At 46.9% G+C, this 16,654-nt stretch overlaps 2 protein-coding genes and 1 long non-coding RNA gene across 4 annotated transcripts in view; 1 reads left to right on the top strand and 2 right to left on the bottom strand.

Annotated features, from left to right (window-relative positions):
• ANKLE1 (ankyrin repeat and LEM domain containing 1) overlaps window positions 1-9,372 on the top strand; it is a 37,285-nt gene extending 27,913 nt beyond the window's left edge. The window contains exons 8-9 of the mRNA XM_066602363.1: window positions 2,256-2,385; window positions 7,180-9,372. Coding sequence (XP_066458460.1) covers window positions 2,256-2,385; window positions 7,180-7,355 — 306 coding nt within the window. The 3' untranslated portion in view covers window positions 7,356-9,372. The remainder of the gene's footprint in view (window positions 1-2,255; window positions 2,386-7,179) is intronic.
• The window catches only part of LOC136627354 (uncharacterized), a 40,432-nt gene extending 24,160 nt beyond the window's left edge, over window positions 1-16,272 (bottom strand). For both annotated transcript variants that reach the window (XR_010792782.1, XR_010792783.1), the window contains exons 1-2: window positions 16,234-16,272; window positions 10,613-10,773 (exon numbers count right to left, since the gene is read on the bottom strand). This is a non-coding gene — a long non-coding RNA (uncharacterized lncRNA). The remainder of the gene's footprint in view (window positions 1-10,612; window positions 10,774-16,233) is intronic.
• The window catches only part of LOC136627344 (zinc finger protein 345-like), a 501,744-nt gene that overhangs the window by 303,974 nt on the left and 181,116 nt on the right, over window positions 1-16,654 (bottom strand). The gene's annotated exons all lie outside the window — the stretch shown is intronic.

Genomic DNA, 16,654 nt, shown 5'->3' with positions numbered 1-16,654 from the left:
TGAGCGCTCTGAGTGGGGTATGCAGAAGACAGCCGAAGCGCTGTCTTCTGCATACTTCTGCTGTGTTCTTGGAGCAGGATACCAGCTGAAACAATACTATCAGCAGTATCCCGCTAAGAACTCAGCACGCTGCCTTGATAAGGCTCATCGCTGATTATAAGATTGCTAAAAGTTAGCGATGAACGAAAAGTGCACGATGGCCGCTTGCTCAGACACAACGATTATCGCTCAAAAGATGGCTTTTGAGTTAATTTTGAGCGATAATCGTTGTCTAAATGGGCCTTTATTTTAATTATTTTTTCTTTTCTATTTTTTTTTTAACCTATTCTGGCCAGATGGAGCCCAAATAACTCTTAGCTTTCATCTGGTAGCAGTGGAAGGCAATGAATACATTTAGCATGTACATCGTCAGCTTTCCCGACGCACGTGCAAAATGTAAAGCCTAGACATGTGAACACAGCCTAAAATTGAAAGGCAGCCTATTATGTAACATATAACCTGATCCCTCAGTGAGCTGATGTGCCTCAATATGGATTTCACAGTGAATGATTAGTGCAGGAGGCAAGGGGAGGAGAATATGGATGTGCCTCATGCGTGGAGAAGGCGGCATTTTTCTCTAATAAAATATATTACAACGTTTCTTATATTTGCCCTTACTGCTGACTTATACTATGCCAATTTTGTTGAAATAACAAACCTATTCAATTTGGAAAATTGCACATATAAAAAAAATGCTGGTGTACTGCTGCTTAGGCCTTGTTTACACGAAACATAAAAAGAGCGCTTTTATAAGAACCAATGGTTTTGTATAGAAGCGTTCACGCTAAATACCTGCACCTTCTTTGGTGCGAGCTGCGCAGGAATTTCCAGTGACTCCTATGGGAGCAGGAGTTTATGGAAACTCCTGTGCAGGAAAAGAAGATTTCTGCCGACTGAGGGAGGACCCCGCTGCCTACAGCAGGACATTTAAAACATGCTGCCCAGCGGCACATTTTCAATGTCCCACTGTAAACTTCTGTTAGTCCCCACGGTGATGAGGGGAAGCCCAGGGGGTTCCCTTAATCCTGGCAGGGACTGACCAGAATTTACAACAGGACATTTGAAATGTGCTTCTGGGCAGCACGTTTTTAAATGTGCTTCTGTAAGCAGCGGGGTATTCCTCCAACCCCACTGCTGGGCAATTCCCCAGCAGCAGGGAACAGTATGGGGCTCCCTTCACCTCTCTTCCCAAGGGATTTCCCTATATCAGAGGGATAGAGGGGAGGCGGGTTTACAGGGCTTCCCTGAGAGTGTGGGAGGAGGCGGCGGAGCTATGGGGAATCTCTCTGAGAAGACCTACAGCCCCCCACCCACTCTATCTGTGCTATGAGGATATCCTTCAGGGATACCCAGAGCAGGGAGAGAGCGGGCTATGGGGGATTAACCCATAGCAGGGAGAGACAGAGCGGGGCTGTGGGTTAATCCCTCATAGCCCCGCCCTCTCTCTACCTGCTATGGGGAAATCCTGACGTCCTGCCGGCCTGCTTCTTTCTCTCTTCCTAGGGCAGCTGACTGTTCATGTGACATTTAGCACAGTGTAGGCAGGATTGTTTTTTTCCGCACACTATACTGCGCTAAAACAGCGCTAGTGTGAATGAGGCCTTATAGCGAGGGAGTGGGGTGGGGGGACGGAGCAGCGGCGCATAGGACGACAAAGTAAGATTAAAAACCAATAAAATATAAAGCATTTATCAATACAGTGTTGTATGGTCACAGCTGTGGCTGCACTAGAGAAAACAGTGCAGGCACAGCTGTAGCGCCCTCTTTTTCTATGTTAAGTGAATATGGATTTTCCTAGCTACATAGCTGAAGACGTGTTTTGTGCGAAGAATGTACAGAACAGGCTAATAAAACACATCGCAAAAATGCTTAGCATCGATTATTCTCTACATTTACAAAATAAAACTTAAATGAGTTACCCTTTAAATGTCTTCATATGTTAAAAGCAGCTGGATTTTTGTGATCTGACAAAACGTTCCCATTCCCTGGCATTTACAAAGAGTACGGGAACTGAAATAGGACAGTGTTGGAGATCCCCGCACCGCTAGAGGGGAGGAGACTCGGTGCGAGCGATGTAGTGCAAAACTGTCTCTGCCGCTCCTTTCAGCACAGAATTGGTGGGGGTCCCAGAGGTCCCAGCGTATGCTATTCCCACCTATCTTTCTGACATCAAGAGAAGTTAATGTTGTATACATCTATTGTCTTCTGTTTTCCAGCTTTGCTCTAAAGTCCAGCATATTCTAGAAATCTGGAGGAGCGGTCGGGGTGTGCTGTCTCTGCACTGCTTCCAAAACGCCATCCCAGTAGAGGCCTACACAAGAGAAGCTTGCATGGTGGACGCCATTGGTAACACTTTATCTATTCAAGCAGTTGTTTTCATGTGTGTAATATATTGTGTGGGTTTTGAATGTTATATTTCCATGGACTTTAAGGGGTTGTCCAAGTTATGAAAGGGCATCTTAGTGGGTGTAAAATAAAGCAGCCGATACTCTCTTCACCCGCTTGTCCCCCACCGGTGGTTTCAGTTGCCGCTGTTTGTTTTACAGGCTGCAGTCAGCCTGTGATATCCTGTAAATCTGCTGCTGCAGCCAATGATAGAGCTCTGTGAAGATGACTCGGCAATGTCATTGGCTGCAGCAGCCTATTTGTAGACCGCTCAGGCTGACTGCAGCCTGTAGAGATGACATCAACAGGGAGACCTCGAGCCACCGGCAGGGCCAAGGAAAGAGGAGTATCGGTTGCTTTGTTATTATACACCATGGGGGACTTATTAAAATGCACTTTACATAACCTGGACAACCCCTTTAATGCAAAAACGGAATAACCGGCATTCGTGTCCTAGTGCTGAAGGAACTATGTTTAGCACTTTTTGTGTGAGAGCTTTGTTTATTTCAGTTCCCCGTCCCCTCAGGAGAGTAAAGCCAACAGTGATGGTCCGCTCTCTTTAACCCCTTCCAAACCTAAGCAGAAGGTACAGGGTAGTTGCTACAAATTGATGGACATACATGTCATTGTGATCGCAGGGGCACATAAGCTCTGCCCTTGTACTCCCCACACAGCCTGGCGGTAGGGTTGCCACCTTTGTCATAAAACACTAGGTGAAAGTGGACATGGTTTGGAGGGTATGGTTGGGCCTGGTTTGGGATGTGGCTAATCACAAGGCATACTAGAAATCACATTTCCTTAATTAGTCATAGCAGCGGTCCCACGGGACTTACAGAGACGTAGACAGCGGATTTCAGCTCTTCACATGCTACTCTTCAACTTTTCAATTGGGTTTTACTCTCTTTCTCTCACAGGGCCCACAGCACAATTGAAATTCATGTTTTAGGGGCCCCAGGGGCCCCTGTGCCATACTATAGTGTAGTGCATCCACGCCTTCCTTTTCAGTACATAACTTCAATATAGCACACCAGTATTGAGATATATAGCTGGATCCGGCTTTTTGAGTAGAGTAGAAAACAAGTTGTGGAATATTTGCTGATGTCTTGTAGACCCTCCTTCCAAACAAAGATTGCAGATAGATGATCTAGTTTGGGAAATGTTTAGCATTTTTACCCACTTGAATTCATTTAACCCTTTCGAATCCAGTTTTGGACCTCTTCCGGCATTGAGATTGCATTGCATAGCTTCCATGTCAGGTGAGGTCCGATACCTGTTTCTAGCACTATGCAGGTAAGCGGTCCGGCATCGGAGCTCTCTTCTGTATACTGTTTATTTTTATATATATATATATATATATATATATATATATATATATACACACACACACAAATATATATATACATATAGTGTAATATATGTATTAACTCACGTTTGATTTTCAAAAAACTGCTAATAAGATCATCACAACAGATCATTTAGATCATTTTTAGGTGTTTCTGTTGAGTAATTCCAAGGAATCCACAACCCGCTTTACCACCCAAAATATATAAGAGCTGAGAAGTGTGTGGGTGGCAGGGAAATGGGATTGGATAGGGTTAATGTAAAATGCCACAAAAACATTGAAATGCCACTTCCTCCATCTAGTGTGTGCCTCTGTGACTACATGCCCACTGTGGATGGAACAATCAGTCCCAACAACCAGTATTGCAGTGTATATGCTCTGATTGCGGTGTGATTTAAGAGCTCTCTAGTGTCAGGGAGTTTAAGAACGCTGAAACATTGCATCGGCACACAGGCGCAGTGTGACATCAGGGAGAAAACATAGGCGTATTCCCATCGGAAATCTCGCGGTTTGGCCGCAGCGAAAACCGCGAGATTTCCGCCGGGAGAACCGCCGCGGTTTAAGCCGCGGCGGCTTTCAAGCGGCCCGGCCGCTCGCTTTTCCGTTGCGGCCGGCGCTTCATAGAGGAGAGCGCGGCCGCGACGAAAATAAACAAAAAAAAAAGGAAATAGACATGCTGCATCTCCTGAAACCGTGGCTGCGGCAGCTGCGGTTTCAGCCGGACTTACCGCAGCGGATTGGTCGTCCTGTGTGGACGAGATTTCTGAGAAATCTCATCCACATGGCTGGCTAATCCCGAGATTAGCGGCTGCGGGCGGATTTGCCGCGGCCAAATTCCGCGGCAAATCCGCCCTGTGTGAACCTAGCCTAATATGTGGTGCGGGATGTGAGCGGTGGAGACAAACCAGGAGCGCTCCCATATGCGGTGTGGCCTAGAGTGGGATGTGAGCGGTGGAGACAAACCAGGAGCGCTCCCATATGCGATGTGGCCTAGAGTGGGATGTGAGCGGTGGAGACAAACCAGGAGCGCTCCCACATGCGGTGTAGCCTAGAGCGGGATGTGAGCGGTGGAGGCAAACCAGGAGCGCTCCCATATGCGGTGTGGCCTAGAGCGGGATGTGAGCGGTGGAGACAAACCAGGAGCGCTCCCATATGCGATGTGGCCTAGAGTGGGATGTGAGCGGTGGAGACAAACCAGGAGCGCTCCCACATGCGGTGTAGCCTAGAGCGGGATGTGAGCGGTGGAGGCAAACCAGGAGCGCTCCCATATGCGGTGTGGCCTAGAGCGGGATGTGAGCGGTGGAGACAAACCAGGAGCGTTCCCATATGCGATGTGGCCTAGAGTGGGATGTGAGCGGTGGAGACAAACCAGGAGCACTCCCACATGCGGTGTAGCCTAGAGCGGGATGTGAGCGGTGGAGACAAACCAGGAGCGCTCCCATGTGCGGTGTGGCCTAGAGCGGGATGTGAGCGGTGGAGACAAACCAGGAGCGCTCCCACCCGTTATACTAGCTTGGTGTTCTTCCTGAGATGGTATTTGTAACTCTGCAGTGCTCTCCATATTGCTGGTCCGTGGGCCTTTGGTTGTGAGGCACGAGCGTTCCTGTTGTGGATTGTTGTGAGGCCTGTCTGTCGTTTAACAGAGTTGGAATGACGAGGAGTAAAGAAGCTGGCGGCGTACGTGCGCTCCGTGATGGCGCTCAGGCACAAGTGTCTGCAAACACTACTGCAATACTTTGCACCGTGCATCTGTCCGTACATTGGAGGTAACAGCGAATATAAGCGAGGTGATTATGTGGAATGCACTGAGCGCTTTGATCGCTTTTTTGAGAAATGCCACTATGCAACTAACTGGTTGGCGGCCTTTGCTCGTTCAAGTTCTCCTTCAACCCTGGTCAGAAGTGCTCATGAAACATATACATCTGCATTTGCCTCCTCTGATGGGAGTTTTAATACGTTATATCACTCTAATTGAGAAGGGTAAGCATGGCCCCGCTTTATATGCTGCATCTGCTTCATCTGCCTCTGCAGATACTATTACAAAGGCCATTTCAGCACAAGCTAGTGATGTGGATATGCAAAATGAACCTACTCTACACAATGTTTTTCTGACTAACAGCAATACAGTTCTGGTTTCCCTGCTCAGGTTTATAAGACACGATTTATAGAAAGTTATTGAAAGATTGTCTAAAGCAAAGAAACGAATTAATGAAACTGAAGAAAAAATTGTAATGTACTTTGTAATATAAAGCAGATAATCTGGAAATGGGGTAAAGGGGAAATAATTTGTGACTGGTGGCGGTTCTAATAAGGGTGGGAGGATTGTATCCGAGAGAATTTTTTGAGTGTGGCTGAAATGAACTTTTGGGGAAGATACTTTGTCCGCTTTCTTTGCTGTGGAAAGGGCTCATAGAGTTCCTACTAAACCACCTCCACTGGGTGCTGCGCCAAAAACTGTTCTCATAACCACCTCCACCGGGTGCCCGCCGAGAACTGTTCTCATAACCACCTCCACCGGGTGCTGCGTCAAAAACTGTTCTCATTAACCTCCTGCATTATAAAGATCGGGACAGTATTTTAAAGAAAGAAGAGAAATTAAAGTAAAATTAGTAGTCCTTTTTATTAGTGGATTATGGGTAGAGTATTTGACTGCCTGAAATGAGGTCATTTGTCTGATAGGTGGGAGGTTCCTGGGTACTGCGCCTTAGTTTTAGTGAGCTTACTATCATATTGATTTGTTTTTACTATTATCACTACGCCTAGATAATGATTAGAGCCATAGGGCAGCCACAGAGCCCAGGCAGCAGCGACATAAGGGGTTAAAGGAGATGTCCCGAGGCAGCAAGTGGGTCTATACACTTCTGTATGGCCATAATAATGCACTTTGTAATATACATTGTGCATTAATTATGAGCCATACAGAAGTTATAAAAAGTTTTATACTTACCTGCTCCGTTGCTAGCGTCCTCGTCTCCATGGTGCCGACTAATTTTCGGCCTCCGATGGCCAAATTAGCCGCGCTTGCGCAGTCCGGGTCTTCTGCTCTTCTCTATGGGGCTCCGTGTAGCTCCGTGTAGCTCCGCCCCGTCACGTGCCGATTCCAGCCAATCAGGAGGCTGGAATCGGCAATGGACCGCAGAGAAGCCCTGCGGTCCATGAAGACAGAGGATCCCGGCGGCCATCTTCAGCAGGTGAGTATGAAGACGCCGGACCGCCGGGATTCAGGTAAGCGCTGTGCGGGTGGGTTTTTTAACCCCTGCATCGGGGTTGTCTCGCGCCGAACGGGGGGGGGGTTTAAAAAAAAAAAAAACCCGTTTCGGCGCGGGACATCTCCTTTAATGTTCAATTACCTTTTGCGTAGCTTTGACTTGCAATGTGTGTAATATATATCTTTTTTTTTTTTTTTTTTTAAGGATTAAAAATGCTGACCAATCAAAAAAAAGGTGTATGCTATGGACAGGTCCAAAACTGGCCGCCCTCACGCCGCCGCCGTCTTGGAGTGGATATGCTTTATAAAGCGATGCAGATCTTCCTGGCTGATGGAGAGCGACAGCTCCGACCGGCAGACATATGCTCAGGACGCAGATAGGAGCGGCACTGCATGGGAGCTGATGATACCTGGTTACTGTAAGAAGGGACCCGATTTAGCAGTTTATAGAAACCAAAGTATTATTGATTCAGCCAAAATACTGGTGTTATTTATGTGGGCGAGTGCAATGTGGGTGAAAAACGGATCATTTCACCTGCGATTTTCCTGCGTGCGTGTTGGGTTTTTGTGATTCAAAACATAATATTTACATTGGATGTAGATCCGTTTTTCGAATGTGTGTAAAAAAAAAATTTCTCTCACGTGTTTCCAATAGCAAAATGCTTGAAAGATACGTTGAACTTGCGTGCTAATCACATGACATGCAAGCGTAATGTGTGTTGTTTTTTTGTTTTTGTTTTTGTTTTTTTACCCTCCCGTGTAAAATAATTGTCAATTCTTGAACCAACCAAGGTGTGATTTATCAAAGTAGGACTATCGGTTCAAGAGAAAAGCAGTCCGTGTGAATGAACTCACAGGAAAATGTCCGTGTAACCACGACCGTATTTGCGCATGTTCTTGCACAAGTAAAATATAGACCTGTTGTGCGCAGAGAATACATCCCAGTGATGTCGATGGGTTTTGTGCCGTATAAAGATACTACTGCTCTATTTTCCAGCGTATTTGTACACCAAAAGTCCAATAGAAGTCTAATGCAGGTGCGCAAAAGCTCAATACGCTACGCAATTCCCTGAAGAGAGGAACCCATGTGGACTTCATTAGGCTAAATAGCCTTTTAATCCACGGAAGGGGTGTGTCGCACGTGTGTGTAAACTGGCCCTGCGTGCGCAGAAACTGCAGTACTGTGCGCTGACACGTGCGTACATCTACCTCATCACACCCTGTTCACTGCCCAAATATGTTACGCTGAGGCGAGCACATTTGCATATACGCTCATCTGAAGCCACCATGTAGGGTATATCCGTACAAATGATCACTCTGTACAATTATCAGACCAAGATCAGCCGGAAGTCATGCAGGTTATGTTGAACCGTTTAGTCACGCGAGGGGATGTCGTATTTAGTTGGGATTTTCAGATGAAAATTGCCCATTCGGGTCTATGAATGCAATTAAAAAATGTATTGCACTTGTTTTCATGTAATTATATCCATTTTTAGCACATGTGCCCATGGTAAAAATAAAAAAAGGTGAACCCCCTTCAATCACAATCACACAGAAAAATCACATAAACACATAGAAAAAACAACTGCCCATGTAAATACACCCGTACATGTTTTTAGAATGTCCTTAAATGGAATCTGTCGCCATCTATTTTTGCCCTCACTGAGGGTACCATAAGGTAGTGCCTGGCACGCTGATTACAGGGACGTGTCTGCTGTGTGCAACTGTGTAGTAGTTTGGGAGAAACTTGCATTTAATTAGTAGCAACCAAACACAGAACTAGTCCTGCCTATTCCTGCAGCTAGCCACGCCCACCCCACTCTCCAGCCAATGACTGGCAGCTCTCTATGCACAATAATAGGCAGTCAGTGGCAGGTACTAGTCTGAAGCTCCTGAATATCCAGGACTACCTTAAGTAGTCCTCTGTACATGTGCTGCGACTGATGAATGTAAGTTTCTCCCAAACTACTGCACAGATCCACACAGCAGACCTATCAGTGTAATCAGTGTGACCACCGTACCTTGTGCTGCTCTCAGAGAGGGGTGCAAAAACATGGTGACAGAGGCTCTTTACGTTACAAATGTTGGGTTGCACCTCTTCACAGCACGATCCCCGTGGTTCCTCTGCTACCAGAAATGTTGTGCTCCGTGGAGCTCATGTGGTGCTGGCGTCACGGAAGACGCAAAAACTTTCATCTCAGCTCTGTCGCTACACGGATTTACCTGTTCTTCGGTTTTGGTTCCATGTAATGTTGAGCATGTCTTTCTTCTATAGTAACTGAAAAAATACATTTTCTACCTCGGAGAGAACCACCAGACGACATGTTAATGTTGTTTTTTAAATGGCCAATCCGGTCTTTTAAAAAATTTTAATTAATTCATTATGCAGCTACTCCCCCCCCCCCCTCCTTCCCCCCAGTATATATGGTGAACTGGTGTTATCTTGGTTAGTCATTTCTTTGTCTCAATCTCCTGGCCTCTTTTTCCTCATTTCTGACCAGCTCAGATCTGCTTGGAGTTATGATGCCTAAAACTACTCAATTTCTCAGTTTGGATGATGCTGTGGATCTACCACAGAAACTGCCTATAGGGGGACTCAGGCCCCACTGTCACAGTTACTGATGATCACACAGGTATAATAGAGGAAATCACAGCTCATCCCCCTGACTGTATACTTATGGTCTGTACCTTTTTATATAGATGAATACAGAACATATTGATTATTTAAACTGTTCCCCCAGCAGGCTGAATGGTATAGCCTCAGCTAATGCTGTTTAGATGCATCATGGGATGGATGTGAAACTAAAAGTAAAAAAATCTCTCTCAAGATGGTGCCTGATAAGCATCAGACAGGGGGCTGGATTGCAGGGAAGTAGCTGGAATAGACAGAGGAGACCTTCAGAGCGTGGCAGGCCATAAGGTGATGGGTATATTGAATTCTTTATGTAATTTAGGACCTACTTAAAGGGGTCTGTCACTAAAAAAGAAAAATGCTATACTAATCTATTCCTCTCCCATCAGTCTACTTACCAGATCTTCACCTCCCCTATCTTCTCCTGTCTCCTGCAGTCCAGATGGTCACTTCACCTCCAACTGCCTGAATCTTCTCCTTCCTGTGAGGTTACGTACATTTGGTTGGCAGTCTTTCAATGTACGTTACGTCACAGCTCACAGGCCAGCAGGAGGACTGCCTATCATCTTCAGAGATTGTTCAAGAGAGCTATCTCTGAAATAGATTACAATTCCTTCCTAGGCAGTGAAGCTACAGCACAGGGATGTGACCTTCACTGACCCAGCCGGAAGGAATTTGTGATAAGCAGCCCTCATAACAAGCTGGGCCCAGCCTGCAGTGAGCTGATCTGGGGCAGTGGAGAAGCTCAACCAGGAGAAGATGTGATAAGGAGACACACAGGGAAGGAATAGGTAAGTTTAGATAATTTTTTTTTTTTATGACAAAACCCCTTTAACAGTGTGCGAGTGACTTATTACACTAATGCCAGTTGACTGTATGTTAGCGCAATTTATAATCAAAGATGCGGAATGTATATATCTTCCTTTTACTCTCGGTTAAAGGGGTTGTCTGGAACAATTAAAAATTGGGCAGAAAGGAAATGTCATAAAGGAACAAAGTATCTTACCTGGGATGTCCAGTGGGGCAGACGTGTTTATATCCTGCCATGATGGCACTGGGACCAATCACTTATGTGCTGTTCAGATTTCCCATTACCTTCTGATCTGCTAACATCTTCTGCTATCCTATTGGGTGAATACAGATAGCCCTGACAACGTCTTCACCTAGCTGCAAAGCAACATGGACATAATAGTTAATAAATTGCAAAATTGCTTAAACTGCCTATTCTGTATATTTAAAAAAACAAACTTAACTTTCTAAAAACGTTTGACAACTCCTAGTGACAGGTCAGCAGTTTGGATTGATCGGAGTCCCTCATCACTGCTCAGATCGGTGTACACGCTTCATAGGAAGTCTTTAGAGCCAGCACACCACTCACAATGACAGCTGAACAGGCACAGCGCTCAGCCTTGTGCTTCTGCCCATTTTTTTAGCGATCTGTGGCTGTCGTGGCACCCCCTCCCCCACCAAATCAAAACTTTTTAAAAACGACAAGTTTTCTTTAAAATATAACTAAACTTATTAAAATGTTAAAGTTTGTAAAAAAAAAAAGTTCCATAAAAAGTGATTTTGTTTTATACAAGTATGAAACAAACCACACTGCTGTGCTATTGCTGCAACTGTCACAACCCTAATGCAGTTAACACATTACATTACAGGGGTACGCCGGTTACTGGACAACCCGGCTGCAATAAGGCTTCCTGCATTAAAATAATAAAGTGAACTATACCTACCCCTCCGCTGAGATCTAGCACTGCAGACCAGCTGATTGTTGTGACAGATGTCACAGGAAATCAGGTGACTGCTACAGCCAATCAGTGGCTGCAGTGTCACGTTCCCAAACTCCTGGCATCGTGGCGTTTAGGATGTGAGCGCCAATGCCAGGAGAGCAAGCGGTGATGCTGCAGCCTCTCATTGATGGCAGTGGTCACCTGATCTCCTGTGACATCCTCTGTCACAACAATCACTGGGACCACAGTGGGACTACAGCTCTGGATCCGAATGTCCGCAACCTCCCACCCCATCTGCAGAACCTTTTTTCCCCTGAACCACTGGATGACAGTAGCAATGTGACGCTGACGCTGCCCAAAGCACTCACTGCACCATCTGCCTCCTCCTGTTCCTGCTGTCAAAGCACAGCATGCAGGAGACTGGGGGAGGACTCAGATGGTGCGCTGAGCGCTCTGGCCGGTGGTTCGGGGGTCGATGGTTTAGTGGGTGACTGCGGAGGACAAGTCGACTATTACTCAGTGGGTGTGACATTGCATATACAGGCTAATTGCCGTTTGTAAAGGGTGCCGATGGAGCACCAGAGACGTGATGGTCTATTTTATTATTTTTCTGCATGGTGATACAGTGGGAAAAATAAAGTAACTCTGAAAACCCCTTTAAGAGAAAGTAATGATTGTAAGTAATTGTACTACATCCTGGTATAGAGTGCCGGGATTGTTCTGACCAATAACTTTATTTTTTTTTCTACATTGAACAAGACTATTCCATCCCCAAACTCCTCCGACGTCCCATGACGATTCCATCTACAACCTACATATCGCTTTCTGTATATGAATTTAAAGTTATGTAATATTTCATAAAACTATTGCTTGTGCGAGGAATATTGTAAATACAGAACTGTCTTTTATTGAATGCTTTGCTCAAGCCGGACTTGAATGCATTTTGTATAATAAATTTTTTATAAATGAAAACGTCTTGTGAATGGCTATGGAGTCCGTGTCCCGAGTTACTGCAGAACGAAAAAAAGATGAGTACCGTGTTAGCCAGTAGAACAAAATGTGATTGTTCTCAGTAAGAGAAACCACGTAATCCTGTAGATATAATGCCTTTTAATGGCTAACAGAAATCCATGATGTTACAGCGAGCTTTCATACCTATTCAGGGTTCATCCTCAGGTGTAATGGAACCGATCTGAAGATGCACTTATAATAATACTTATACACGTATTAACATGAGAGGGCACAGAAATGATGTGATTAATTTGCACTTAAAAAGAATTCCAGAACAGGATGAGAAGGCACAGACATGGTTTGATTAATTAGTACTTAGATAAATACCAGAAAGGGATGAGTTAGTTAGTTAGTTATTAGGCTTGGACGATGATGGTCAGTAGCGCCAATCTAGAATGACCACAACCGAGAGCATTGTTCCATTCAGTGTAGATGTCGGAGGAGGTACCATTGCCTATCTGTTGCACCCACGAGTGCGACGGATGACCAAGGGGGTTGTCTCTCGATTTTCCTAGCTATTGCTGCGGTTAGAGCACCGTTGGCCGGGACAACTTCTGACAAGTGTGCAACATTACCAAAAAGTGCGAGTCGTCTCCTTGTTATTGTTTCTATGATTGACTCAAGCCCCGTGCGAGCCTGTATCTCGCTGTTTCTGATTAAGTCGAACTAAGGGACACGAAAAATCTGGCGTTTGCATTGCATGTGAAGGGACTGCAGATGCTCAGTGGTTTGCGACAGAAAGGTCCAGGTCTCCGAGCCATATAATATTGGCCTTACGCAGGTCTGGTAAAATCGAATCTTGGTCCTAAGTGTTATGTTCTGCCTCCACCAAAGTTTTTTCAGGGACCTCATCGCCAAGGCTGCCAGCGCTATTCTCTGTAGGATGTCTGGAAGTGCCCTCCCATCTGTGTGCTTCCAAGGTACACAAACTCACTGACCGCATCGACTCTCAGGCCGTTTATGTGTAGGTCCGGAGGGATTGCGCCAACTAGATTCTGAAGCTTGTTTTTTTGCCAGGAGATGTGAAGACCAAAATAGGATGCCTCAGAATCGAACTGTTCCAATGAGTGCCTCAGGCTATTAGATGTGACCTCCAAGAGTGAAACATCGTCAGCGTAGTCCAGGTCGGTTAAGTGGTACTCCGGAAGAGTGACGCCATTACATTGGGCAATACGCTAAAGAATTCAGTCCATGGCCCTGCAGAAGAGTGTGGGAGCCAACCTTGTCAAACACCAGACGAGGTCTCAAAACTAGCAGAGGTTGAACCGTTGATACGGACTTTGGCGGATGTGCCCTGATGCATGTCATTTAGTAGGTTGCAAAGGGATGTGGGGACGCCGATGCCACGCATGGCCTTCCAGAGGGCTTCTCTGTCGACCGAGTCGAATGCCGCCTTGAGATCGACATACGTGACGAGGAGTGGTTTGTTAAATTCTCTGTGTATCTCTGATAGGAGCCTAAAAGTGAGTATGGAATCCATGATGAAGCGGCCTGCTGTGAAGCCTGACTGCTGGGTCTCCGCTTGGAGGTCAGGAGTGGTTGTACCCTTGAGAATAGAATGTGTGCGAAGACCTTGCCAGGAACCGAAAGGAGCGTTATTGGCCTGTAGCTAGCACATGCTGTTTTTGGGTCCTCCCTCTTGTACAGAGGATTTTCCCACAAGACCAGACGCGCAGAAATAGTTGATGTAACGCAGTGCTTATCGGCTCAATTACACATTTCAGCAGTTCAGGTGGAATGCTATCTGAGCCGGCGGCGCGTCCATATCTAATTTTCTGAATAGCAGAACGGACTTCTTCCTAAGACGGAGCATCTGTATGTACAGAGGGGTTGTCCACAGCAAAGGATGCGAGGTCATCGAGGCCGTGGCACGGATTAGCCGGTGCATGGTTTAGAGCAGATGAGAAATGTTCATGCCAGTGTTTAAGTGTCTCATCATGGTTGGTACAAGGGCTGCCATCGGATTTGTGGACTGGCTTATGCCGGCTGGTCCTTGAGGATGAGTAATGATTAATTAGTACTTGGATACATACCAGAAAGGGATGAGCAGAACAGTAAATACTCAATTCGTCCAGTGACCAAGGTATGTGAAAGTTCTATGGTCTCTAAATGGATGTTAGAGGGTCACCAGGCCAGCGTGTTACCTTTGCTCTGGGTTTTAGATTTTTTTCATATATCTCCACTGAAGCAAAAAGCCCCTCCGAGATTCATTCCGTATCAAAGGTGGTGATAAACTTGTATTCCCAAACTCTTCTGTAATGTTGGGATTTGAAATTGCCTTTAAGTACAATAACTTTCATATATTCTGTGTTGTGTCCGTGACTAGAAAAATGCTTCACCCTGGGAAATTCTGTCTTTCTCTCTAACTGTATGGCGGTGAGACCTCATCCTCACTTTTTGTCCTGTTTCCCCGATATAAAGCCACAAAACCCAACATCAGACGTGGCACATGTGACTGTCCCCGGGATCTTATAGTCCTGCTGTGTGCTGGGGATCTGTATCCTGTCCGCGGACCGTACATGTCAGCAGCTCCTTGTATTACAGGAATAAGATCCTTCTTGTGTTCCTTCTACAGTTCCTCAAATTTGGAGGTTGCTTGTAAGATAGGATGGGAGGGTCTGGGAATATGGCGTTGAGACGGACATCCTTGTGTAGGGTACTTTTTTAAAGGAGATCACAGCTGCTGCAGAGACTAGCGCTAGCGAGGAGGCCCCAGCTGCTACAGGGACGAGCGCCAGCGAGGAGGCCGCAGCCGCTGGGGGGAAGACGGGCGCCAGCGAGGAAGCCGCAGCCGCTGGGGGGAAGACGGGCGCCAGCGAGGAGGCCGCAGCCGCTCGGGGGAAGACGGGCGCCAGCGAGGAGGCTGCAGCCGCTCAGGGGAAGACGGGCGCCAGCGAGGAGGCCGCAGCCGCTGGGGGGAAGACTGGCGCCAGCAGCCGCTGGGGGGAAGACGAGCGCCAGCGCGGAGGCTGCAGCCGCTATGGGGACGAGCGCCAGCGAGGAGGCCGCAGCCGCTTGGGGAAGACGAGCACCAGCGAGGAGGCCGCAGCCGCTGGGGGGAAGACGGGCGCCAGCGAGGAGGCCGCAGCCGCTGGGGGGAAGACGGGCGCCAGCAGCCGCTGGGGGGAAGACGAGCGCCAGCGCGGAGGCTGCAGCCGCTATGGGGACGAGCGCCAGCGAGGAGGCCGCAGCCGCTGGGGGAAGACGAGCGCCAGCGAGGAGGCCGCAGCCGCTCGGGGGAAGACGGGCGCCAGCGAGGAGGCCGCAGCCGCTCGGGGGAAGACGGGCGCCAGCGAGGAGACCGCAGCCGCTACAGGGACAAGCGCCAGCGAGAAGGCCGCAGCCGCTGGGGGAAGACGAGCGTCAGCGAGGAGGCACCTACACCAAGCCAAGATTGCAAAGGCTCATAGGTGGCAGAATGATAGAAACTCCCACAAATGACCCAATTTTAAAAACTACACCCCTTAATGTATTCATTGAGGAAGGAGGGGGGGGGGGAGTATTTTGAGTGCCTCAGGCTTTTATTTCAGGAAATAATGTAATTTTAGAGGAGAAAAAAAATAAAAATTTCATTATTTTGGAAATATATAATTTTAAAGAGAGGGTTCTTCTATACTGCACATGATAATGTGGATTTACACCCCAAAATGGATCCCCCTGTTTGTCCTGTGGTTAGAGACATACCCAATGTGGCCCTAATCTTATGTACGTCTGCACAACGGGGCCCACACCGAAAGGCGCAGCCGGTGGCTCTCAGAACAGTAGCTCGCCCTCCGCCAACCACGGATACACAGATGATACTTTGAAGGTGGAGAACAAACATTTGAAAAAGCTGTGTCCTTAAGGGGTTAAACTTATTCAAACTTCTAATTTCTAACCCCTCTACCTCTAGCACAGGCTGTAGGGTGTCCTTGGTAACGCCGCCATTTTGGGAAGGATTTACAAAGCTTCATATACAATGTGGCTCCGGAAAAATGGCCACCAGTGTAGATTTGTATGACCGAGTGTGACTAGACGCGCCCCCGCTGGTGTAGTATTAAATGCCACACCACCTCTGCTCCATTTGCAACCTGATTGGTTGTTTGGGTTAACTGATTCACAGTGATTGGTTATTTGGGTTAACTCCTTCACAGTGATTGGTTGTTTGGGTTACCTGATTCACAGTGATTGGTTATTTGGGTTGGCTGATTTACGGTGATTGGTTGTTTGGGTTGGCTGATTTACGGTGATTGGTTGTTTGGGTTGGCTCGAGCTGAGGTGGCGTGGAATACAAAAATATGTCTGACTGCCGCTATGCGTGAGACTGG

The sequence above is a fragment of the Eleutherodactylus coqui genome, chromosome 5, assembly GCF_035609145.1.
Source record: "Eleutherodactylus coqui strain aEleCoq1 chromosome 5, aEleCoq1.hap1, whole genome shotgun sequence".
Classification (NCBI taxonomy): domain Eukaryota; kingdom Metazoa; phylum Chordata; class Amphibia; order Anura; family Eleutherodactylidae; genus Eleutherodactylus; species Eleutherodactylus coqui.
This window is presented reverse-complemented; position numbering and strand designations above follow the sequence as displayed.